We start from the raw sequence: 24,707 nt of genomic DNA, 5'->3' as shown, positions 1-24,707 counted from the left end.
GATTGAAATTAGCTAGTATCAGGAAAGAAAAGTGTAGTGCCTTGAAGTCAACCTGGAAAAAGTGCAAGAGTCCCAAACTACATTGGGGAAAATATGCAGATGGACTATAAACCTCTCCAGTAACTGGATGGTACACAGGAAGCAAGAGCAGAGGTCCAAATGATTTGGGGTAGACTTGGGAGTCACCTAAGAGGATCCTGGGAAGAATATGCAGATAGGTTGCACATCCTCCTACCAGAAACAGTTATTCTAGATTCAAGATCTTTCACCCCTACAAATGTCAGTTTGTTTGTTTTTTGTTTTGTTTGAATTGTCCCAGATGAAGTTGGGGTTTCAACTTATGCCTGTAGTCGAGAGAGACCTAGAACTTCAACCCTCATTCCAGATGTCTAATTTATCAGACCATAATCAAGCTGACTGAAGAATTATGGAAGAATATATCTGAGCCTAGAATAACTTCCTCCACCACCTTTGCAATCACTATGAAGCAGATAAGATATGCTTGCAGCCCCGCTTTAAAACCACGGGCTTGCACTGCGGGGAAGGGCGGCAGAGAGCAGGAGAGATCAGGGCAGACAGGCAGGCTCGTTCGGGGCTGCAGGAGATGGGGCTGACAGGTTAGAAAGCAGGGCAGCAGAAGGCATGGTAGTTTCAAAGGGTTTCAGGCCAGTGGGATCGAAAAAAAGTTTAGTGAATCGCGTCCTTACCTACTTTGCAAGCAGTTCCCCTCATTTGCATATGCGCACCGAAAGCGGATCGCTACACAGGTTAGTGAATACTGTAGGAGGGAAATCTGGTCGCTAAGGGCTCGTAAACCAATCTGTACACCAGGGGTGTCAAAGTCCCTCCTCGAGGGCCATAATCCAGTCGGGTTTTCAGGATTTCTCCAATGAATATGTATTGAAAGCAGTGCATGCACATAGATCTCATGCATATTCATTGGGGAAATCCTGAAAACCCGACTGGATTCCGGCCCTCGAGGACCGACTTTGACACCTGTGCTGTACACGATCGGTTTGCTTAGTGAATAGAGCCCTTTAGTTTTCCTATAGCTTTGCAGAATGGAGTTTGCTGCTCCAGGTCTACAGACTTACAGGGAAAAATATTGGGGGTGCTCAAGCACCCCCAGAGCTGGTGCCTATTGTGCCCTAAACCCTATAAGAATGTGTATGAGAATCCCCCTTCACACTCTGGAATGTAAATGGGCTCTTATTTAAAAGAACTGTAGCCTTCAGAAAGTCTGTGTAGCTATACATCTCTTTCCAGCCCCATAGATTTGGTATTCCAATAGTTAGGTGAACTTTGATGTATTGGCTTTATCTAATTCTGTTATAAGTTGGTACTCCTTTAACTAATGAAATAAAACCTCATCAAATCAGAGCCATTCTAGCCCTTCTGTAATCTGCTTTGCTGAATATCATATGCAAAGCAGTAGTGTGATCCTTGCTTCATACTTCTGTTTCATATTACTATTTGGCCCAATCCATATTTGGAGATGGCACATTTGGTTGAGCTGTGCTAGTAAACCTGTCTTTGCAACACTGACAACTCTCACATCTTTCTTTAAGAACAGGTTGCTCCTGGACAATAGACAAAAGCTTGGAGTTGATCATTTAGCTATAATTTAAGTTACACACTTCTGTAGCTGAATCAGTCCTGATTGTTGATAAAAAAGCATTGTTTTCCATCTATGATATGTGCTTTATAGACAGTTGGAGAAATCAAGCACTCAGTCTCATCTTCCTGAGAGCTAGATTCCTTATGAAGCTATGGAACTAATTGAGAGACTTAGGAAAGCCATGCTAAGTTCTGGGAAAGCTGTTCCATCCTGGTGTCATAGGATGATGTCACCTACTTGTGTGCCTGATTAATCCTGCTATTTATGGAAAATACCTGTTACAGGTGAGAAAAAATGATTTGGTTTCTTTTCGTTTTAAAAATATAAGAGAGCTATATTAAACCATGATCAGCATGGACAAGGTATTATTTTGTATTGGAGAGTGCTAAATTAGCACTATTTTTTTCTGATGACTTAATCCAGCCCTTTAAACAGGGTTATTTTGTAGCTCTTTCTAAATCCTGAATCCTAAAATTATTTCTGTTAAACATACAAGTCCTGACAGGTGGGTTGAATTCTCCAAATCACAACCTGGTGCAGAAGGAATCAATAATTTTTCTTCAGCTCTGCCTCTTTCCTCAGTGGGTTATCCTGCCTCTATTCAGTTTTCTTTCTGCAAGTGAGCTGGAAGGTATCTTTCTGATTTGCTATGAGAACTTTTTTTATTTTCAGTTTTTTTAATCCAATTTTGAGGCTTGTGCCCTGGGGCAGCTCTATCTGGGAGAGGATGCAGATCCTCTGATGATCTGTCTTCTGCTGGCAGGGCAACCATAAATGTACCTGACTAGCCAGCCTGACTAGACAGTTAAGGAGCTCGGGGATTCTCTGAGAGCAAGGCTCAACCCTGATTTATGGCTGTATGGCTTTGATGGGTGCCAGCTGTGTTTCCTTCCCCATTGTGGCATGCAAGTTTGTGAGGGTCTGAAGTCTCAGTCCAGTGTTGGTCCAACTGGTAGCCTGAAAATTAAAGGCTCTTGAACTTAGGTCTTCTCCATTATCCAGCTGCAGTGAGAAGTAGAGCAGCAGGCCACAGCACCAGTACAGCACAGTGAGTAAGGCCATTATAGCCTATGGGAAAATTTTTTTTTTTTGAGGGGGGTGTTTCTCTATAAGTCAGTTTTGGTGGTTTCTGGGACTAGATATAGAGTCTACCACCTCTTAAAAAAAAACCCTCTCTGATTTTTGTTGTTTTTTTTTAATAGCTTGCTGTAGCTCTCTCAGGCTGTTTTTTTGGCACCAAAATGCTGGTGTGGTGACAATCTTTGAAATTATGATTAAGAACATAATAATAGCCTTACTGGGTCAGACCAATGGTCCATCAAGCTCAGTAGCCCATTCTCATGGTGGCCAATCCAGGTCACTAATACCTGGCCAAAACCCAAAGAGTAGCAACATTCCATGCTACCGATCCAGGGCAAACAGTGGCTTGCTCCTTGTCTTTCTCAATAACAGACTATGGACTTTCCCTCTAGGAAATTGTCCAAACACTTCTTAAAACCAGCTATGCTATCCTCTGTCTACCTCAAAACACCTCAGATTTGCTTAAAATAGATTATTATGGACCCTCCAGACTTTCTACCTCGCTATCATGCCAGGTTTGCACTGGATGGTAGGCTGAGAAGCATCCATGTGCCACGTGCTGTAGTGCAGGTGGGGACGCAGGACCCTGGGCTTAGCCCCCTGTAGTACCTCTAGGGCTAGGGAGTTGCAAGGAGTTCATTTGCCAGGAAGGAATTCCTTCCTAGAGCCCTGTGTCTGAATTCAAGAGGGCCTGGGATAGGCACATGGGATCTCTCAGAGAAAGAGATAATGGTTGCTGTGGATGGGCAGACTAGATGGGCCATTTGGCCTTTATCTGCCATCATGTTTTTATGATTTGGTGAAACAAAGATGCATGGACTTCAGAGAGCCCAAGAGATGGCAAGGTGCATCCCAGAAGGGGTCTTCTGGGCTTCCTACCAAGGCTTTACCCCTGATTTAGGGAGTCTTATGTGGACAGCTTATTTAAATTGTAGTAGTACGTCTGCACCCACGGAAGATGCTCCTGTAACTGCACAGAGGATCTGGCCTCTCATAGCGCATTTCCCCAGAGCAGGTTTCTAATTTGGAACCAGAAGACCAGTGAGAGAAGGGAGTTGGAGTCCTTCCCTTTACTGCCCCAGAGTGAATCTTCACATTTAGGAAATTCAGGGTCTCAAGCAGAGGCTGCTTATCAAGAGACAGTGGTAGTCCTTGATCAAGTGGAGGACCCGTCAGTGCACCGCCTCTTTAAGCCAGCAGCATTGCTGGAAGTTATTAGGATTTCCTAAGGGAATTAAATTTGGAACATCATCAATCCTCGGCTACACAGTGCTCTGTTATGAGCAGCTCTAAGACTCAGTCTACATTTTTTTCTTTGCATACTGATAATACGTTGCTAGTTATAGAGCATTGTGAGACCCCAGAAGGCTTCTTATGGGTTGCTGGGATAATATCCATGCTGTATCCCTTGGCTTCTTAATTTTAGCAGCTGTTTATTCAGATTAAAGTGGATTCCTTACTAGCACAGGTCACAATGGAGGAGGTGTGATTTTAAATGAGGCACAGGATTTACAGGGCAGATGTCCTCAAAAGACCTTGGCCTTTGGCCTTGGGAATCAAGACGGCTGCGGCGGCCTCATTCATGACACACACTTGCCACACCAGAATGTGTTGGACTCCCTCGTCAAATGACGATGTTTACCCCCAGCTAGTGAATGCGGGGATTAACTATGTATTTTATTCTCTATATGATATAATTAGAGTCGTGAGCAAAGTTTCTGCTTATGTCATCTCTGCTCGTAGAATGTTCTGGCAATGGGCAGGAGATTCAGCTTCTAAAGCAACATTGAGCAGGCTCCCTTTTAAAGGGCAAATGCTCTTTGGTAAAGGATTAGATGATCTTATGGCCAGTGTGTCAGATTGTCACCTTAAAGTGTTGCCTGACAGCAGACCAGAAACCCCTAGAGGGTCTGGACAAGCTAATTTTCGAGGCTCTTGTCAATTTTGTCAATATTTGGGAAGAGTCTCTACCCAGAGTTCATATCAAGAATCTAGACAGAGTTACAGAAGCACTAGGCAACCGCATCCTCTGATTCTTGCACCACAGCAGCCTCCAAGAAGTCCCATTAACGCCAGGTCAGTTGCCCTACTTCCTACGTCAGCTTATGGGGAGGCTTGGAAGATGATTTGCGTGGATTGTTGGGTGCTGGACATCATTCAAGAGATTTACAAGCTCAAATTATGCCACCCACTCCTGGATCTACATGTGACTTCTGACCTCTATAGCCAGGAGGCCATAGAAAGCAGTCATATTCTGGGCAAAACGGTGACAAGATTTTTAGACATTCAAGCCATAGAATTGGTGCCTTCTGAAGTATCAAGCTTAGGCAGATACTTTATATACATCATGGCATCCAAGAAAGACAACTGGAGACCAATCTTGGATCTGAAATCTGTCAATGCAACAACTACTGTGTTCTTCATGGAGACCATTTGGTTGGTCCTTGCAGCAGTGGCTCCAGGGAAGTTTTAGCCTCCCTGGATATAATGGAGACCTATCTGCAATTCCTATTTTTCTGGAGCACAGAAAGTATCTGAGGTTCCATGTTTTGGGGTGACATTTCCAGTTCTGTGTGTTCCCCTTTGGTCTAGCATAATCGCCACATACATTCATCATGGTGGTGGTAGCGGTGCATCTCCAGAAGGCAAGAATACAGGTGCTTCTGTATTTAGACAATTGGTTGATCAGAACCCCATCCAATTCAGAGAGGGAGAAAAGGCAGTGGCAAAAGTGGTCCAACTGCTGCAAAGCCTTGGTTGGATAGTCATCTTCTGGAAGAGCCACTTAGTGCCATTCCAATTACTAGAGTATTTGGGAATTTGGTTCAGTATGGCAAAAAGCTATGCTTTTCTTCTAGAGCAGGGGTGGGCAATTCCGGTCCTCGAGGGCCGGAATCCAGTCAGGATTTCCCCAATGAATATGCATTGAAAACAGTGCATGCAAATAGATCTCATGCATATTCATAGAGGAAATCCTGAAAACCTGACTGGATTCTGGCCCTTGAGGACCGGAGTTGCCCACCCCTGTTCTAGAGTCACACAAACAGAAGATCGAGACAAATTACAGACCTCTTGACAATGTTAGCACCTACAAAATGACACTGTCCACAAGTGTTGGGGGGTCCATGGCAGCAATTATAGAGGTGGTTCCTTGGGTGAAGGCTCATATGCATCTACTAAACGACACCCTATTGTCATGCTGGTCCCCAAAAACAGATCCCCTTCAGATGCAGCTAGCCTGAATGGAGAAAGCATGGCACGACTTTCATTGGTGGCTTCAGCCAGAGTCTGTGACGAAGGGTATGCCCTTCAGAAAGCATTGTGGGTAATAACCACAGATGCCAGTCTTTTTGGTTGGGGGGCCCATTATAATAGCCATCTGATTCAAGACTGATGGATTCCCTCTCAAAGGAAATAGTTAAGAACATAAGAATTGCTGCTGCTGCGTCAGACCAGTGGTCCATTGGCCCAATAGTCCGCTCATGCGGCTGCCCTTAGGTCAAAGACCAGTGCCCTAACTGAGACTAGACTTACCTGCATACGTTCTGGTTCAGCAGGAACTTGTCTAACTTTGTCTTGAATCCCTGGAGGGTGTTTTCCCCTATAACAGACTCCGGAAGAGCGTTCCGGCTTTATACCACTCTCTGGGTGAAGAAGAACTTCCTTATGTTTGTAAGGAATCTATACCCTTTTAGCTTTAGAGAGTGCCCTCTCGTTCTCTCTACCTTGGAGAGGGTGAAGAACAACCTGTCTTTATCTACGAAGTCTATTCCCTTCATTATCTTGAATGTTTCGATCATGTCCTCTCTGTCTCCTCTTTTCAAGGGAGAAGAGGCCCAGTTTCTCTAATCTCTCACTATACGGCAACTCCTCCAGCCCCTTACCATTTTAGTTGCTCTTCTCTGCACCCTTTCAAGTAGTACTATGTCCTTCATGTACGGCGACCAGTGCTGGACGCAGTATTCCAGGTGGCCCAGTACAGCAGCATGATAACCTTCTCTGATCTGTTCATGATCCCCTTCTTAATCATTCCTAGCATTCTGTTCGCCCTTTTCGCCGCCACTGCGCTTTGCACGGACAACTTCATTGACTTGTCGACCAGTACTCCCAAGTCTCTTTCCTGGGGGGTCTCTCCAATAATAATAATAATAACTTTATTTTTGTATACCGCCATACCCAAGGAGTTCTAGGCGGTTTACATTTGATTAACAAAAAAATTACAAGTATTTTAAAAACAATTGAACACTATTAGAAGCAAGCAATAAATTACAAGTGGTTCGAAACAATTGAAACAATATTAGGAGCAAGGAGGTAGTTGAAGTTAGAGAGATAGGGGGGAGTGTAGGTCAGGGGGGGGTTGGAGGTGGGTAGGTTGGGAAAAGAGAGGTGGAAGAGGGCAGGAGGAGATTGTTGTTCATTGGAGAGGGGTGTTAGGTGTTTTGTCCATGGAATAGGTGAGTTTTGAGAGATTTTCTAAACTCGAGGTAGGTGGTCTCTCCAAGTACTGTACCGAACATCCTGTAATCATGTATAAGATTTTTGTTACCGACATGCATCACCTTACACTTATCCTTGTTAAACCTCATTTGCCATGTCGCAGCCCATTTCTCGAGCATGTTTATGTCACATTGCAGGTCTTCGCAATCCTCCTGCGTCTTCACTACTCTGAATAACTTTGTATTGTCTGTAAATTTAATCACCTCACTCGTACCAATTTCCAGGTCGTTTATAAATATGTTGAGCACGGGTCTAAACACCAAACCCTGCGGCACTCCACTCGTGACGCTTTTCCAGTCCGAGTATTGTCCATTTACCCCCACTCTCTGTTTCCTATCCACCAGAATGTTTTTAATCCATGTGAGTATTTCACCCTCGATTCATGGCTCGTAATTTTTCAAAATAGTCATGCGGAACCTTGTCGCACGCCTTCTGAAAATCCAGATAATCAATGTCGACCGGGTCACCCTTGTCTATCTGCCTGTTTACTCCCTCGAAGAAGTGCAGCAAGTTTGTCAAGCGAGATCTTCCTTTGCTGAAGCCTTGCTGGCTGGTCCTCATCAGATTGTGTCCATCAGGGTGATCAATGATGCGGTTCTTTATCAACGCCTCTACCATCTTTCCCGGTACTGAGGTCAGACTCACCGGTCTGTAGTTTCCCAGATCTCCCTTTGAACCTTTCTTGAAGATCGGCGTAACATTCGCCACTTTCCAGTCTTCCAGAATCCTTCCTGATTTGATCGACAGATTGGTTATTAGTTGAAGCTATAGCCCCTTTCAGTTCCTTGATTACCCTTGGATGGGTCCCGCAGATTTATTGTTTTTAAGCCTATCAATCTGTCTGCAAATCTCTTCTAGACTGACCGTCAACCCTGTCAGTTTCCCATCTTCGTTTCCTGCGTATAGCCTGTCGGCTTCCGGTATGTTGTGTATATTCTCTTCGGTAAATACAGACACAAAAAATGTGTTCAGTTTGTCAGTGATGGCTTTGTCCTCCTTTAGCACTCCCTTATTCCATGGTCATCCAACGGCCCCACTGCTTCCTTCGCAGGTCGTTTCTACTTAATATATTGAAAGAATGGCTTGAAGTTTTTTGCCTCCTTGGCTATTTTTTCCTCCTAGTCTCTTTTAGCCCCTCTTACTGCTTTATGGTTGATAAACATACTAGAACTGAGAGCCATACAGTTGGCATTACATACTTTGGGGAGATCCCTGGAAGGCAAAGCTGTCAGGTTGTTTTCAGATAATACCACAGTAGTGACATATGTCAACCAGCAGGGATGCACCCAAGAGTGCTCCTGTAACCTTTTCCTAGCGTAATAAATTTTACGTTATGCTGGTTCCAGTTGTAATTATTTTAGCAAAATTTTGTATTCACCGTTATCATTTATGGATATTGTAAATACAATGGCCCAATAGATGGGGCAAATGATAGGTAGAAGGTGTACTGTATGTCCCATGTCATGGGACATACGATGGTAACAACATTTTTTGGAATGTCCCATCATCCGGGACACACGATAGGAAAAGGTTAAGACGGGAGGCCCAGTTTTTGTTCCATTGGGCAGAAATCCAACTGCTGGCTATCTCTGCAGCTCATGTACCAAGGGTGGAGAATGCACAAACTGACTATCTCAGCCAGCAGACTTTGGACCCAGGGGAGCGGTTATTGTCCCAGAAAGCCTTTTGTTGCATTGTGCAGCATTGGAGACAACTGACGGTCGATATGATGGCTTCGACTGTGAACAAGAAAGCAAACTGTTCCTTCAGCCAAAGATCTGAGTCCAGAAGTGCTGGACTGGATGCTATAGTGAAACCCTGGCCAGAGAAAGAGCTGCTACATATTCCCCCATGGTCTCTGATAGACCGGGTTCACCACAGAATAGCTGTCTACCTAGGTTGGTAATTCTAGTACCTCCAAATTGGCCGCAGTTGCCTTAGTGCTTGGTTCTGGTATGTTTGCAGTGAGATAAAGGTCTCAAATTATCAGCACATTCAGACTTACTGTTACAGGGTCCGTTACCAATGGAAAATCCAGAATACTTTGAGCGTACAACTTTAGCCCAGAAAGAGTATTTGAAGGTGATTATTGCTACTCTTCCTAGAGCTAAGAAGCTGGTGACAGTCACAACATATGCTAAGGTCTGGAAGACATTTCAGCTTTGTTGTGCTAAGGACAATGTAGGGCTCTGATTTCAGTGGTCCTATCATTTTTGCAGGCTGGACTCAAAAAGGGTGTAACAGTCAGGTCTCTCAAGTTCAGGTAGCAAGTTTGTCGTGTTTAGAGCCAAATTGGAAAAGAGTACACTGGCTTCTCATCCAGATATAGCCAGATTCTTGAACAGAGCGTTCAGACTGCATCCTCTGGTATGCCAACCTTTTCCATTATGTTATAGGGGCTCAGTAGCACTCTATATGAGCCTTTATAGGACTCATCTCTGATGGATCAGACATTCAAAAGAGTCTTTCTAGTGGTTATAGCTTCAGCAAAGCGAGTTTCCGAATTGCAGGTGCTTAAGATGACAGAAACTGGGGTTTCCCTGTGCACAGTTCCTTCCTTCTTGCCAGAGGTAGTTTTGACTTTTCATGTCAATCAAGAGGGTCTGCCTGCCAGCATTTCAGTCCACAGGTTCAAAGAAACAAGACAAACTGTTGAAGGTATTGGATGTGAAGGATTCTCCATTATCTCAAAGTGACAAATGAATTTTGTCTCTCCAACTATCTTTTTGTTCTAACTAGGAAGTCCAGGCTGGGCAAGCCAGTGTCTAAGGCATCTATTTCTAGATAGATTCACGTGGCAATATTGTAAGTACATGTTGGCTGTGGTAAGCCATCCCACTTGTCAGAACTTGTATGCTTTGTGTAACAGAAGAGAAGATTAGGTACTTACCTTGATAATCTTCTTTCTGTTAATACAGCATATAATTCCTGATACCCCACTCTGTCAGTTTAATTATTTGCCTGCTTAATGGCTCGGACAAGTATGTCTGTCCAGAACTGGAGATCTTCTTATTCCAGTCAATACCTTATTACTGTTACAAATGCAATTGAGAGTATGCAAGCTCCATAAATGTTAATGCTAGTTACACTTTGTTTTATATGATATGTTTTGATTAACATTGTTCAATATACTTATTACAGAGCAGAACAGAAGTGTCTTATCGGTGAAGTTCCCCTTACCCCTCCTTCTTATGTTTCCTATTGTAGCTTTGGTACAAACTGAAGAGAAGCAGGACAGCCACTGAGGAAAAAGTATTGATTGATTCCTTCTGCAACAGCTCGCAATTTGGGGGAGTTCAACTCACTTGTCAGGAAGCATGTTAACAGAAAGAATATTATTGAGGTAAGTACCTAATTTTCCCATATACAGACATGATCGTGTTGCTTTTGTAGATCTGAGACCATGTTTAAAATTTCTGATATCCATATATGTGGACTTTGGACAAATTTTAAAAATATGTTATTCAAAACAATATATTCAAACATGTGCTTTGATTTCAGCACTTCTGTTGCGTATGTTCACATAATGCTTTGGCCAACAATTCAACTAGATTATTTATCAGCTTGTGCTCTCTCAAGGTTAATTCTAGTCATTTTAAGATTTCTTAGCTCTTTACCTGGACTAAGACTTGTCTCCATGACACTGCTTTGTTTTGCAGGTTGTCAGTCAGAGATTCCCCCAGAACAGCATTGGTGCAGTTGGCAGCGCCATGTTCCTCAGATTCATTAATCCTGCAATCGTCTCTCCATATGAAGCAGGAATCTTGGATAAAAAGCCACCACCTAGAATTGAACGGGGCCTAAAGCTGATGTCGAAGGTGTGATGATACTTTTCCAGTGTGGATGAAAGTTCTGCAACCTGTGTGGTTAAGTTAAGCTGGCTCTGTGAGAACAGTTTTAGAGACGACCATTCTGTTGCTTGTTTTTGACTATTCAACCAAATTTTTGTGTGGAGTTTGGTTTTGTTTTTTTGAAGAATATAAAATACTATTGATGCCCAAGAGAGTTAAGAATTAATTCCAATAGCTGTAAGGCAGTTATTGTATCAGTTGTCGGGCTTCCCCTGAATTGGTGGCACTAGTCTTAGCCTCAAAAGCCCATGCCTCAATAAATCAGTCTATAATGTGCCACTTGCCTCTTTGTCATTTCGCTGCCAGAGACAAACATGGCTACCCCTCTATAAAGGTAAAGGGTCAAGGATTTGATAGACTGCTTTTCTGTGAGTAAGTTTTCATAGTTGTTGATTTATTTGTTTGTTTTGTTTTTTAATATTAGGTTCAGAAATTATTTTATTTTGTCTCAAAATATGCAATTGTTGCCTTACCCCCACCCCCTTTTTTACAAAACAGCAATAGTGGTTTTTAGCGCAGGCCTTCATGCTGAACGCTCTGCGCTGCTCCCGACACTCATACAGTTCCTATGAGCGTTGGGAACAGTGCAGAGCATTCAGCAAGCCGGCCTGCACTAAAACCGCTATCGTAGTTTTGTAAAAAGGGGTGGGGGGTATCATTAACAATTACCAGAAGGAACTGAATTACTGCAGCCCTTCAGCTGACAGAACATGCTAAATACTATTGTTCTGTGACTGCTGTTGGCACTTCTAGAAATTAGTCAATATTACTTTTGACAAAACAAATAAATGGTACACTAAAGTTGGGTAAAACATGATGCTTATGAAAACGAGCACGGAAACTAGATGAATCTGTGATGGGAGACTGGCTTCACATCTCTTGAAGCACTGTACCATTCCAATGGAACATTTGATGTGCTAACAACCAGTATTCTAAGGATTGGCACTGACTCTCCTATTTGAGGCATGTATGTCAGGTTCCACTTTCAAGAGAAAATCTCTTTTCTGCCTGTACTCCAGCTTAAAATAATGAACAACTGCTCATGGAAGAGCTTCAAGGTACTTTTAAGCTTAATATTTGCCAGCGGATTGCACTGGTGGGAATGGAAGGAAATTTCCAGTTTTGTTCAAGATTTTTGTTTTTCTTTTTTTGTAAATAAGAATAGTTTCTGGGGATTAGTTATTTGTGCCACAGCTAGAAATATGAATTCTTGTTCTTCTAGATCCTGCAAAGTATTGCAAATCATGTTCTCTTTACAAAAGAAGAGCATATGCGCCCTTTTAACGATTTTGTGAAAAGCAACTTTGATGCAGCACGAAGGTAAGCAAGATAACAATTTACCCAGTGTTGTACTTGTAGAAGGTCTCTTTTAGGAGTTTTATGACAAGTTGTAAAATCACAAAGTAAGAGAATTCCTAATGATAAGTCTGACTTTATATCAACTCCTAAACCAGGCAGGCTGCTGTCATGAAGTATCTGCCATCTTACATATTAGTGATCCCACAGTGGGAGCATTGAAGTGGACAGAACATCCCAGGTGAGGGTTGCCTTCAACCTCCCCCTTCCCTTTTGAGCTTGTAGAGTGGCTCAGAAGAGCAGTGGACTCCCCTGTCCCTGCCGAGTGGTTCGTTATTCAAGATAGTTGCACTTCTTGCCATCTCTTGTGATAGCATTGTCACTGTTGACTAAGATAAGTTTAGAAGGTCCACTTTGTATTGACTAGAATAAGCAGTAAAACAAAAAGTACAGCAGGAGAAAAATCCCTGCCTTATGGCGAAGAAGACAGAGTTATGGAGAGGTTAGAATGTCATTCCCATATCTTTATAAACTGTGCTTAGTTTAGGTAAATGGGCCTTTGACTTTTTTGCTTAGTTTGGGTAAATGGGCCTTGGCTTTTCATCTAAACTTTTTGGGTGTGCTTATGGAACAAATGATTTGAGCCAAGGGGATGAAGAATGTGCAGAAAAAATGACTGTCTTGTTTAAGAAGAATTTATGGGTTAGGAAATTCTCCTGGTTCATTAGTGTGACCTTGATAAAGGACACTATCCAAGCAATTATGCTTAAAGGGATAGTGTTGAGGCATGTTTCTGAAAGTTATTTCTCACTCTGCTTTACAACTTTTTCATGTTATCTATAGCTGAGAGCTTGGATTGATCTAAATTATCCCCTTTTATTGTTTCATGACTACCGTATTTTTTGCTCCATAAGTAGCACCTGACCATAAGACGCACCTATCGCTAGAGGAGGAAAAACCAAGAAAAAAAATTCTGAACCAAATGGTGTGCCATGTACCCTGCCCCCCCTCTGGTGGTTTAGTGATAGGCTGGGACAGGGTACAGGGCATATCTAGTGGTGGGCATGTCTAATGGTAGACAGCCCCAAGCCAGCCCCCCCTCCCATACCTTTTTAAATCCTGCCCACTCATCCCCTGGTCGTGGGTCCATCGGCTCCAGCCCATCCCACTTGCTCGTGGGCCCAGCAGCTCCAGCCAGCTTCCCTCCCTGCCGCGGCATCTACCTTGCAGACGGTGCTTGCAGCCTTCGCTCTGCTGGGCTCCTCCTTATTTCCCAGCCAGTGGTGCACAAATCAGCAGCGCGGATGTCAGGAGCAAGCTTTATGCTCTCCTGCTCGGCCTCGCGCTGCTTTCTGAATGGCTGCCTTATGTTTTCGTAAGTCCCTGTGGCTTACTTTAGTTAGATTGTGAGCCTTCGGGACAGTAAGGGAATTTTTTAAGTACCTTCTTCTCATTTATAATCTTAATGTATATTTTCTTCAAACCGCTTAGAACCTAACGGATGTAGCGGTATATAAGAAATAAATTACATTACATTACATTACATATATTGTAGGCGAATGAAAACCAGGGCTACTTTTGAGCACAGTTTGGGCTTCAGATAGACCTAAGCTCTATGGACGGAACTTAGGCACAGTTTGGATGTCCTTAATTCAATCTGCTAATTAGCTCTCTGGGTTTTTATTTTTGCTTTATTAAGCTCAAAATATATTTAATAAGGCACCACATAAACAGGGCACATCAAAACAGATATATTGCATGCAAAACCTTCTATTTTTGTGGACAAACAGCAATGCTATTTGCTAATTAGAGGAAAAGATCCATTAACTGAAGCACAGCACATGAAAAATATAGCTTTAGTTTTCTTGCTAAAAAGCTAGCCTTTTTTTCTGACTAAACAGTGCTCCAATCAGCTCATTCTAGAAAGCAAAGAAAGCACATGACAAAAATATATAAATTGCATATATAACTTCATTTGTAAAAGCTTAAAAACAGAAAAAAACAGATACAGACCTTAGCATGGCTTCTACTTCATTGCAAATGGAGGTTTGCAGCTGCACAATGGTGACCTCATTGTGAGATCATCAAGGTGCACCTACAAGGTAGAATGCCACAATTAAAATATGTGCTGGGGAGCTGGTTGCGATTTGGACTTATGACCTCTGGAAGAGGAGCACAGGGCTTTTACTTATTGAGCTATAGCAGCTTCCAGGCAGGTGTCTCTGACTGCCCTGTGATATGATAGCTTAGCAGATCCCTAAGCTATCATATCACAGGGCAGTAAGAGACACTTGCCTGGAAACTGCTATAGCTCAATAAGTAAAAGCTATGTTTTTCATGTGTTGAGCTTCATGTGCCTCTGATAATTGTAAATGATGGCTTTTTTCTAACTGTATTAAAAGCCCAAAGGATTAGGTATAAATGGCAGGACTAGAAATAGCTTAAAAAATCTTTTCTTTATTTAGGTTTTTCTTTGACATTGCTTCGGATTGTCCAGCCAGTGACACAGTCAATCACAGCTTGTCTTTCATCAGTGATGGCAACGTGCTGGCTTTACATAGGTTGCTTTGGAATAATCAGGAAAAGATTGGCCAGTATCTCTCTAGCAACAGGTAAGAAAATTAAACCCTCTTTACAGTTCAGTGCTAGCAGAGTGAGAGAAGCTTCAAGTTCTGTTCTGTTTTGTATTATTCTACAATTTTCATTGCTTGGCTGACTAATATTTAGTATTTCTCCGGTCTGTTTTATATCTGCATAGCTGAGATGCAACTTGCTTTAACTGCTTCTGTGGTAGCTGAGTATTAAAACCAACAAAAACCAAGGAAAAACAGGCTTGTCTATTTTGCTCGTTACCAAAAAAATCTATGTAGATTGCACATTATTCAGAATGCTGCTGTTCGCCTAATCATTAATCTGAAACAGTTTGATCATGTCGCCCCTTTTTTCCATGAATTGCATTGGTTGCCAGTCGAGACTTGTGTGAAATTTAAATTTGGTTGCATTTGTTATAAGGTATTGTTCAGCCTTGCATCTAATTATCTTGTGGATTCATTCACATTTGTAAATTTAAAGCACTCTTGCTTTGGTAAATACTCATGCTGCATTTGCCTTTCCTTTAGTCAAAGGTTGTCAATATAAAAAATATCATTAATGTCTTCTGTTGTTTCAAGCTGCAAAATGGGATAAAGATTTGAATTTTCTAATAGCGACCTCATGCTCATATCAGCATTTTAGGAGACAATTTTATTTTTAGGAAATTAATATATTCAACTGTATATGTACAGTTTTTTAAATTCTATTTTGTACTTAATGGTATTGCGGTATAGAAATACATTTTTATGTTTGTTATGTTTGTTTTTTCCCTCTGATACAGACTGATAACTTTTTTGGTTGTTTTTTCAGGCTAGCTAATCATTCTATATTAGTCTCTTGATATACTGTGTGTATAGGTAGTGGCTCATAGCTTTAGAAATTCATATTACTACATTTATATTCCCTCCCTCCCTTACACCCACCTATCCCATCGTTTGTAGTAGTAAGTAGCAATATTTTTTCCATCGTAGTATGTGATTTGCTAATTCATTTTGATCATAGAACACCTGTTAATACTCACTTTAACCAATCTCCATAGCTTTCATTCAGTGTAATAACTGTGGCTCATTTGTCTTAAGAATAGCTATTTGGTCATTTAAGGCTTGCCCCATCTGTCTCTAACTCTCTTCTATGAGGGAGAAGATCAGCAGGCTCAGACAAGAATTGGCCTCAATTAAAAATTCTTCCAGAACTGCTTTATCTGAAGCCAACCTATCACCACTGCCACAGAGGATAAAATAGCCTAGGAATAGATGGATAACTGTAGGCATCCTCCCTACCAATTATTCTCACTCACTGTACAAACAATGCAAATCAAAAGGCGCCCACAAATCACTGACAAAACTGTAGAATGCAAAAAAAAACAACTCTTGTACGAAGACTCCACTGTCAGAGGCATTAATTTAGGGACTTAGTCCATGGGCCTAAACAAAGTTAAATGCCTTCCAGGATCCTGTGCCAGCAGAGATACAAACCAAATAATGACTGTAATCAAAGAAGAAAGTAAAGATTCTAAAACCAACATTGTAATCCACTTGGAGACGAATGATCTGGCCAATAGATATCTTATATATAATCTTATATCCCACCAAATCTTTGCAAAGCGGAGTTCGAGGCAGGTTACAAATAGCATTATCACTACACGAAAATAAATATACAATACAAAATCAAAATCAGACTAATCTAACAAATATTTCTCAAACAGTGGGTTATAAACAACATTTTCAACTACACACCAATAAACTTTCAAAATTAAGTCAAACTAAACCCCTGACAAAGACTTCTGAAAAGCCATGTTTTCAGATTTTTGCCAAACATAGTGGTAACGTGAATCTGTATAGGAAGTAAAGTCCAAATTTTTGCAGTTTTGGTAGTTAATTTGCAGTGAGTCATCTTGTATTTTACCTCTTCAGATTTACAATATTCATTATTCAGTAAATCTGGAGAAACTATCAGGAGCATCTCCTTATAAGATTTTAAATGCCAAACAGCATAACTTAACTTCAACCTGTTTTTCTACCAGGAGCCGGTGTAAAGTGATCAACATAAGTCTTGCAGCAGTGTTCTGTATCAGCTGAAGTTTTTTCATTAATTTCACCAGAATTCCTGAAAGCAGTGCATTGCAAAAATCCAGTAGCAACATAATAGTCAACTTGACCAGTATTGTGTAATATTGTTGTAAAAAATAGGATTTCACCCTTCTTAACTGTTGTACATTACATTACATTACATTACATTACGGATTTCTGTTCCGCTTGTACCTTGCGGTTCTAAGCGGATTACATTGGAAGATAACTGGGCATTTCCAGGAAGTTACATTACATTGGGAGATAGCTGGACATTTCCAGGAAGATACATTGGAAGAAAGTTGGACATTTCCATGAAATTACATTACATTAGAAGGTAGTTGGTTTCAAGTTACAAAGTGAGGTTTCAGGTTATTTTGTGACATAGAGAAGAAGATTCTAGCATGATGGGATTCATGTTAGGTTAGTTAACCGAATATGTCTTTATTGAAAGCATATATCTACCTTTGAACTGTTGGCATCTTAAAAAACACTTTATTCTATTCCTTTTTTTAATATATAAGGACTATTGGGCATATAATAGAAACTGTATGAATACAACTCTCAACCTGACAAAGTGAGTTCTTGATAAGTGATTCTAAAGGTTTTTGAATAATGAACTTTATGTATAAAGAAGTTTTTATTGAGCTTTGCACAGGAATACACAAGAATAAAACACAAGTGGTATCTACAAAAAGAACTAAAGACACCCATAAAGAGGACATGCATTTACTTAAACACAAAATTATTCCCTCCTACTCAGCCTCCCAGTCACCTTATCCAAACAAGATGTCTCAAATGCTTAACCATTTAAAATTCTACTTTGAGCCACTGGAGTAAGGGTATTCCAAAAGGTTCCCAAATAGCTTGCAAAAGTACTCCTTTCTGAGATTTTAAATCTTGGAACTTACAACGTTTAAAAACTAAAATCATAATCATTTGAGGGTTCCACAAATGCTCAGAAGGCACGTCTGAAGATAACCAATGCATCAAATTCACTTTTAATTCTAGCAGAATTGACCATTTAAAAAAGGCAAAAACACCTTTCCCAAAGATGATTGTGAACTTTATCTGAGGCAGTGCAGTTTCTTTTGCAGCATTCTCTCCTTTTTCTAGAGAGATGCCTTAATATATTAAATATTCCCATCCCTGAAGAAGAATGTTAGAGATGAATCATTTTTCTTATTTATTATTATGTTTTTGTGATGTAAGCAATGTGTTGCGCTCCAAATAAACCTGCCCTTCAGAGAAGTTGTGTATGTTTTTAAATGTAGAGAACTTAAAGAAAAGCAGAGGGTAAGCTATCTCAAACTTTAGACTTCTGCTCCACTGAGATGGGAAAGCCTGGAGGAGTTAACATTCCTTTGTAGATTTTAAAATATGCTGCTCTTATGTAAAGCAGACCTTTTTAATATAACCTTCCGTCCATAACCCTACTCCCCACTGCCCTACAACCCAATCCCCTCAACTGTATCCATGACATCCTGTTTGTGTCTTTTTAGATTGTAAGCTCTTTCAAGCAGGGACTGTCTTCTTTGTGACTCTGTTCAGTGCTGCATACATGTGGTAGCGCTATAGAAATAATTAATAGTAATAGTAGTAGTAGATTTTGAGTTCTCAGAAAAAAGTATCAAAATCTCATACAGCCTCAAATGAAGCAGAGGAAAGCTTGAAGGGAGAGAAACTGTGTTCTGCTTTCTGTATAATGTTTCTGTGCATTCATATTGAATTAAGAATATTTGGTTGAAAAGAACAGTATGATCCTTTCAGGGACCATAAAGCAGTGGGCAGGAGACCCTTTGACAAGATGGCAACTCTACTTGCGTATCTGGGGCCCCCAGAGCACAAACCTGTGGCAGACACACATTGGTCCAGCTTAAATCTCACCAGTTCCAAATTTGAGGAATTCATGACCAGGTAAGAAGAGTTATAAAATGTTTAAATGTTTATGGTTATATGTTTGTTTGGGTTTTTTTCTTTATAAATTTCACAATACAAATACAAGAATTAATGTACTATTTAATTACTAGAGAAAATCAGTGACATTAAGTTGTAATGTGCAAAAGCAAGATATATAAATAATACCATAAGTTTAAAAAAAAACCCTTTTGATTAAATTATTAAAGTAGCTTTCACAAATGTGTTAACTTCCTAGATACTGCTGACCTCGAGCTGTTTCAATATTTTTAATGTTTGTGGTCCATTTTATTAAAGTTAGGTGTTTATAATTATTTATTTGAAGTTGATTTTGCTTTTAATTCTCAATTTTCAGGCACCAGGTACATGAAAAGGAGGAATTTAAAGCATTAAAAACTCTTAATATCTTCTATCAAGCAGGGACATCAAAAACTGGAAATCCGGTATTCTATTATATTGCTAGGCGGTAAGAAAAATCTTATATTCCTCATCTTCAAAGCTCTAATTCTGAGTAGGACCACTGCAACATGGAACTGTTAGACTTCCACATCTGTACACTCCTCTTCTCCCTAATTGTTACATTTTCTTTTGTTAACTGACCATCTTATTTGAGCTCTCCAGAACCAAAGCAGGCTATGTCCACTTTTTGTATTATTTCTGCTATGCACCGAGATTCATAGCCTCTGTGGCCTAAAGACCTAGATGAAAAATCAGGTCATATCCATATCTAACTAATTCTGCCATTAGATAGCTGAAGCAAACACGACCCTTAATATTCCATTCACCCCACACAACACTTGCCCCACCCCTGCCCCCTTCCTCCTTCACTAGACCCTCCCTTCCCCACTCTCTACTTCCCTTATCTAGTTCGATCAAACCTGCAATTTCTGTTATATTGTTGTAAATCTTCCCCTCATTGCAGACAGTTGTAAATCGCTGTAATTTCACTGCTGACTGCTGTAAATCGTTGTAATTTATCGTAAATCTGCTTGTAATTTTGTTGTAAATCTGCTTGTCAATGCAGATCATTTGCTAATTGATGTAAACCGCCTAGAACTCACTGGGTATGGCGGTATATAAGAATAAAGAATAATAATAATAATAATAATGCAGAAACAGGCCATGGCCCGCTTTAGTTCTGAAGAGCTCATTTTATCCTACAAAATTATTCATCTTTCTCTGGAAGCACAACTGCAATGCAATTATTCTTCACTGAATTTTCTATGAAATGAAGACAAATATAAATTATAAGACAAAGTAATACTAAAATGCATCTCCTGATATAAGCCAAAATATGAGATAAAGATAATGGCAATGGGAAGTTCAAGAATCAGAAAAAAAAGGAAGGAAGAAAGAAAGAATTACAGAATCAAAATAAAGGAAAGTAATAGAATACAGAGGCTATATCCACATGAACATGCAATTTACCCTAATATCAATGTGATGCACCTGAATGTCTACATTATTTGGACAAGATTTAGCATTAAGAAAATGATCAGAATAAAAATATTTGTAGAAATTATTCTGGAAAGTGAACACACATTTACAAGAAAATTTCAAATAGAAAGCTAATGCCAAGGACACCAGCTTTCTTTTACAATAATAAACCCTTTATTGTGTCACTTTACATATTTCTGGAAAAAACACATTTTTTAAGCATTCTTAAGATGGAAATATAACATCTGTCATGTTGCAATATAAAGATCACCAAAGTAGAATGAGAAGTCTCCAACTCTGAGACTATCAAACTCAAGGGAATCAGTTTATTCAAGTTGGCTGCAGACACAGATTAGTCTCCCCACCCTCCTCCATAGATTGTCTTTATCATTTTTTTCTTCCTGCTTGACACATAGAAAGATCACACAGTGAGAGGTGCATTCTCTGTTGGTATTACAAGGTCTCCCAAAAATATCTCAGAAGCATATTTTCTGGTTTATCAAATGACTCATTGGGAAGTTCAGAAAGCATAAATTAAATTTCCTAGTCCACTTGAAGAATATTTCCATTTTCTTCTGGCTAGCCATCTGATCCCTTATAAGAACTGCTGTATGTACAGTATATGCTGAAAAAAAATATTTCAGCTCTCAAAATGTCTATTCAGGACTCCTGAGCTATACTCTACTGCTTCTGCTATTCACATCTATTTCTCATCTGAGTGGTGTAGAACAGGTAAAAGTGAATTGATTTTTTTTTTTTTACTCTTTAGGGGACACTCATGGAATTACCTTAAAACAAATGGGAGGAAATATTTTTTTTACTCAATAAATAGTTAAGTTCTGGAACTCGTTACTAGAGGATGTGATAACAGCAGTTAAAGTGTCTGGATTTAAAAAAGATTTGGGCAAGTTCCAGAATGACCCCATGATCCAATCCTTGCGTTGTGGCACCTGATACAGAACTCAGCATTGTGTACCTTTAGTTTTAAAATTTTCTCCCCTATATACATCACTGCTGCAATTTTCTACATTAAATTTCATCTGCCGTTTAGATGCTCAGTCCACAGTCTTGCCAGATCTTCATGAAATTTCTCACAATTAACTGCTTTGAATAATTTTGTCCTATCGGCAGATTTGATCATTTCACTCACCACATCATTTTCCAGATCATATATAAATACTGTATATTTAAAAGTACTACTGCTAGAATAGATTCTAGTACAGTCCCAGTATGACTGGCATGTTTAAATGCACTAATGAAGGAGAAACTCACTCTGCATAGTTTGGGTTTAAAGGATTAAGTTTAGACAAGTTTTTAGAGGCCCCTTCAGCATCAGTTTTAGCTGTTTAATTTTATCAAACGATGGAGATAATTAATAATCAAGTAACAACATGAATGCATCATTGTCTTTTTCTGAGTGCTTGAAAGTTGTCATGCTACTGCAAGATTATTTGCTCAGGTCCTGTTATGCTGCCATATATAAATGGACTTACCAGTTGTGAAATCTTCTGAAATTGCATGGGGTGGGGGGAGGGTGATAAGCTCCACTCTTCTGGGTGATGTTATCCATGTGTGATACCCAGTACCTTTAAATGTACTTCATGTGCAGGGTCCACTTCTGGGTTGTTGGGTTAGGATTCTCTAATTGTCATTGTCATTTGATTGTGAATAGGAACTTGTGAATTATGAGTGAACATAAGAATTGCCGCTGCTGGGTCAGACCGGTGGTCCATCATGCCCAGCAGTCCGCTCACGCGGCGGCCCCCTGGTCAAAGACCAGCGCCCCAACTGAGGCCAGCCTTACCTGCGTACATTCCGATTCAGCATAAACCTGTTTAACTTTGTCTTGAATCCCTGGAGAGTATTTCCCCCCATGATAGACTCCAGAAGAGCATTCCAGCCCTCTATCACACTCTGGGTGAAAAAGAACTTCCTTACGTTTGTATGGAATCTATCCCCTTTCAATTTTAGAGAGTGCCCTCTCGTTCTCCCTACCTTGGAGAGGTTGAACAACCTGTTCTTATCTACCAAGTCTGTTCCCTTCAGTATCTTGAATGTTTCGATCATGTCCCCTCACAATCTCCTCTGTTCGAGGGAAAGAGGCCCAGTTTCTCTAATCTTTCGCTGTACAGCAACTCCTCCAGTCCCTTAACCATCTTAGTCGCTCTTCTCTGGACCCTTTCAAGTAGTACCGTGTCCTTCTTCATGTACGGCGACCAATGCTGGACACAGTACTCTAGGTGAGGGCGCACCATAGCCCGCTAGAACGGCATGATAACCTTCTCTGATCTGTTCGTGATCCCCTTCTTTATCATTCCTAGCAGTCTATTCGCCCTTTTCACCGCCGCTGCACATTGCGCGGATGGCTTCATCGGCTTGTCGATCAGAACTCCCAAGTCTCGTTCCTGGGATGTCTCTCCAAGTCCCGCTATGGACATCCTGTATTCGTGCATGAGATTTCTGTTACCTAAATGCAGTGTTCTCCCAAGAAATGTTTTCCAGCCGGGTGGCATGAAAAAGTAGCCGGGTGGGGCGGGACGGGGAAATTTGGTGATGGGGAAAATTAAGGACTCCTTTTACTAAGCTGCAATAGCGTTTTTAGTGCATGCAGAATTGCCGCTCTACACAGCTAGAACTAATGCCAGCTCAATGCTGGCGTTAGCGTCTTGCATGTGCAGCAATTCTGCGTGAGCTAAGCGCGCAGTAAAACCGCTATCGCAGCTTAGTAAAAGGAGCCCTAAATATGTACTATTTGTATTAGTTAATTATTATTAGTTATTTTCCAATGCTCAATATGACTGCCTTTCTTAAGGTTTGACACTTGTTCCATGATTTTTTATTAAATTTAAGAAGTATCCAATTCTAGAAGTGAATAATTAGATATTTGCCCTCTTTCAAATGGTATAGAGCAACGTCTCTCAAACTTTTTTAAACTCTAGCACACTAAACGGAATAAATGTTTTTTGTGGCACACTAAATGCAGCAAATGTTTTTCATGGCTGGAAAATATTTCTGGGGAGAACACTGTTGCCGTTAGTTTTCAAGGTCCAATCACGTCAAAGACTGATGCTTATCTGGGCAGTTGTATAATAAAAAGAATGGATAAGATAACATGAGAAGTGAAATTGTCATGAATCAGAGGGATACATACCCTGTAGGTCCTAAAAGCAGGCTTGTGGATTAGATATAAACTATGAAGGCAGTGGTGTACCTAGCATATGTGACACCCGAGGGCCATCATTTTTTGACACACCCCCCATCTGTTTGAAAAACATGATTTTTAGTAACAATCCACACATCACACAAGAGTGTACCTAGGAAAAGGCAGCATCTTACATACTGCAGTGAGCAGTACATCAATACACCCATTGTAAAACTAAACAAGCCAGACTAGTACAGATCAATCCTACAGAGTCAATCCTAACTGAAAACCATGTCTTTCGAACACACAGAACACAGAAACCACCTTCGCCTAGTATGCAATATGTAATCACAAACTAACCCCTCTCCCTTTTACAAAACTATAATGTGGTTTTTAGCCATGGTGGTAACAGCTCAGACTCTCATAGAATTCTGAGCAATTACCACCATGGCCAGTGCTAAAAAAAATGCTCTACAGTTTTGTAAAAGGGGGGATAAAATAGACATGCGTAGACAAAGGTTAAATTGAATCACCAAGAAACTGGACTCTGCATACAATGCAACACCACAGAAACAGCGATGCATTTCCCCTAAAGCAAAAAAAATAAATAAATAGAATTTTTTTCTACATTGTTTTCTCTGGTTTCTGCTTTCCTCATAGTCTTGTCACTCTCTTCCTTTCATCCACTGTCTACCCTCTGTCTGCCCCTTCTATATGGCATCTTCTCTCCTTGTATTCCCCTTCCATCTCTCCCTTCACCCCTATTATTCTGGCATCCATCTTTTTTCCTTCCCTCCTCCAATGGTCTGGCATCTCTCTCCTCTTCTTCCCTTCCCTCTCCCACACCCCCATGGTCTGGCATTTCACTCTCTCCTCTCCCTTCCCCCACTTCCATCAGCATCTGCCCCCTTTCTTTCCCTCCAACCCAATTCCATCCAGTATCCTTCCCCCTTATGTCTCTCTCTCTTTTCCCTGCACACCAATTCCATCAGCATCTGCCCCCTTTCTCTCCCTCCACCACCCTTCCATACCACCCTGACCCCCTTTTTCTCTCTCCACCACGCTTCTATGCTCCTCTCTCCCTCCAAACCAGCAAGATCCTATGATGACTGCTTCTGTTGCCTCTGGAAGATGTAAGTGATGTTGGAGGGGGTGAGCCGGCAGACACAGGGAGTTGCGGCAAGGTTCTGCAATGACTGCAGCTGCCAGTC

The 24,707-nt window shown here is 40.8% G+C and overlaps 1 protein-coding gene across 10 annotated transcripts in view; it reads left to right on the top strand.

The window, feature by feature from the left end:
- The window catches only part of NF1 (neurofibromin 1), a 393,675-nt gene that overhangs the window by 200,457 nt on the left and 168,511 nt on the right, over positions 1-24,707 (top strand). For all 10 annotated transcript variants that reach the window (XM_033922537.1, XM_033922541.1, XM_033922536.1 and 7 more), the window contains 5 exons: positions 10,855-11,013; positions 12,269-12,366; positions 14,808-14,954; positions 18,771-18,917; positions 19,273-19,383. In XM_033922537.1, coding sequence (XP_033778428.1) covers positions 10,855-11,013; positions 12,269-12,366; positions 14,808-14,954; positions 18,771-18,917; positions 19,273-19,383 — 662 coding nt within the window. The remainder of the gene's footprint in view (positions 1-10,854; positions 11,014-12,268; positions 12,367-14,807; positions 14,955-18,770; positions 18,918-19,272; positions 19,384-24,707) is intronic.

The sequence above is a fragment of the Geotrypetes seraphini genome, chromosome 15, assembly GCF_902459505.1.
Source record: "Geotrypetes seraphini chromosome 15, aGeoSer1.1, whole genome shotgun sequence".
Taxonomy (NCBI): domain Eukaryota; kingdom Metazoa; phylum Chordata; class Amphibia; order Gymnophiona; family Dermophiidae; genus Geotrypetes; species Geotrypetes seraphini.
Note: the sequence above shows the minus strand (reverse complement) of the source record. Positions and strands in the feature narration are given on the sequence as shown.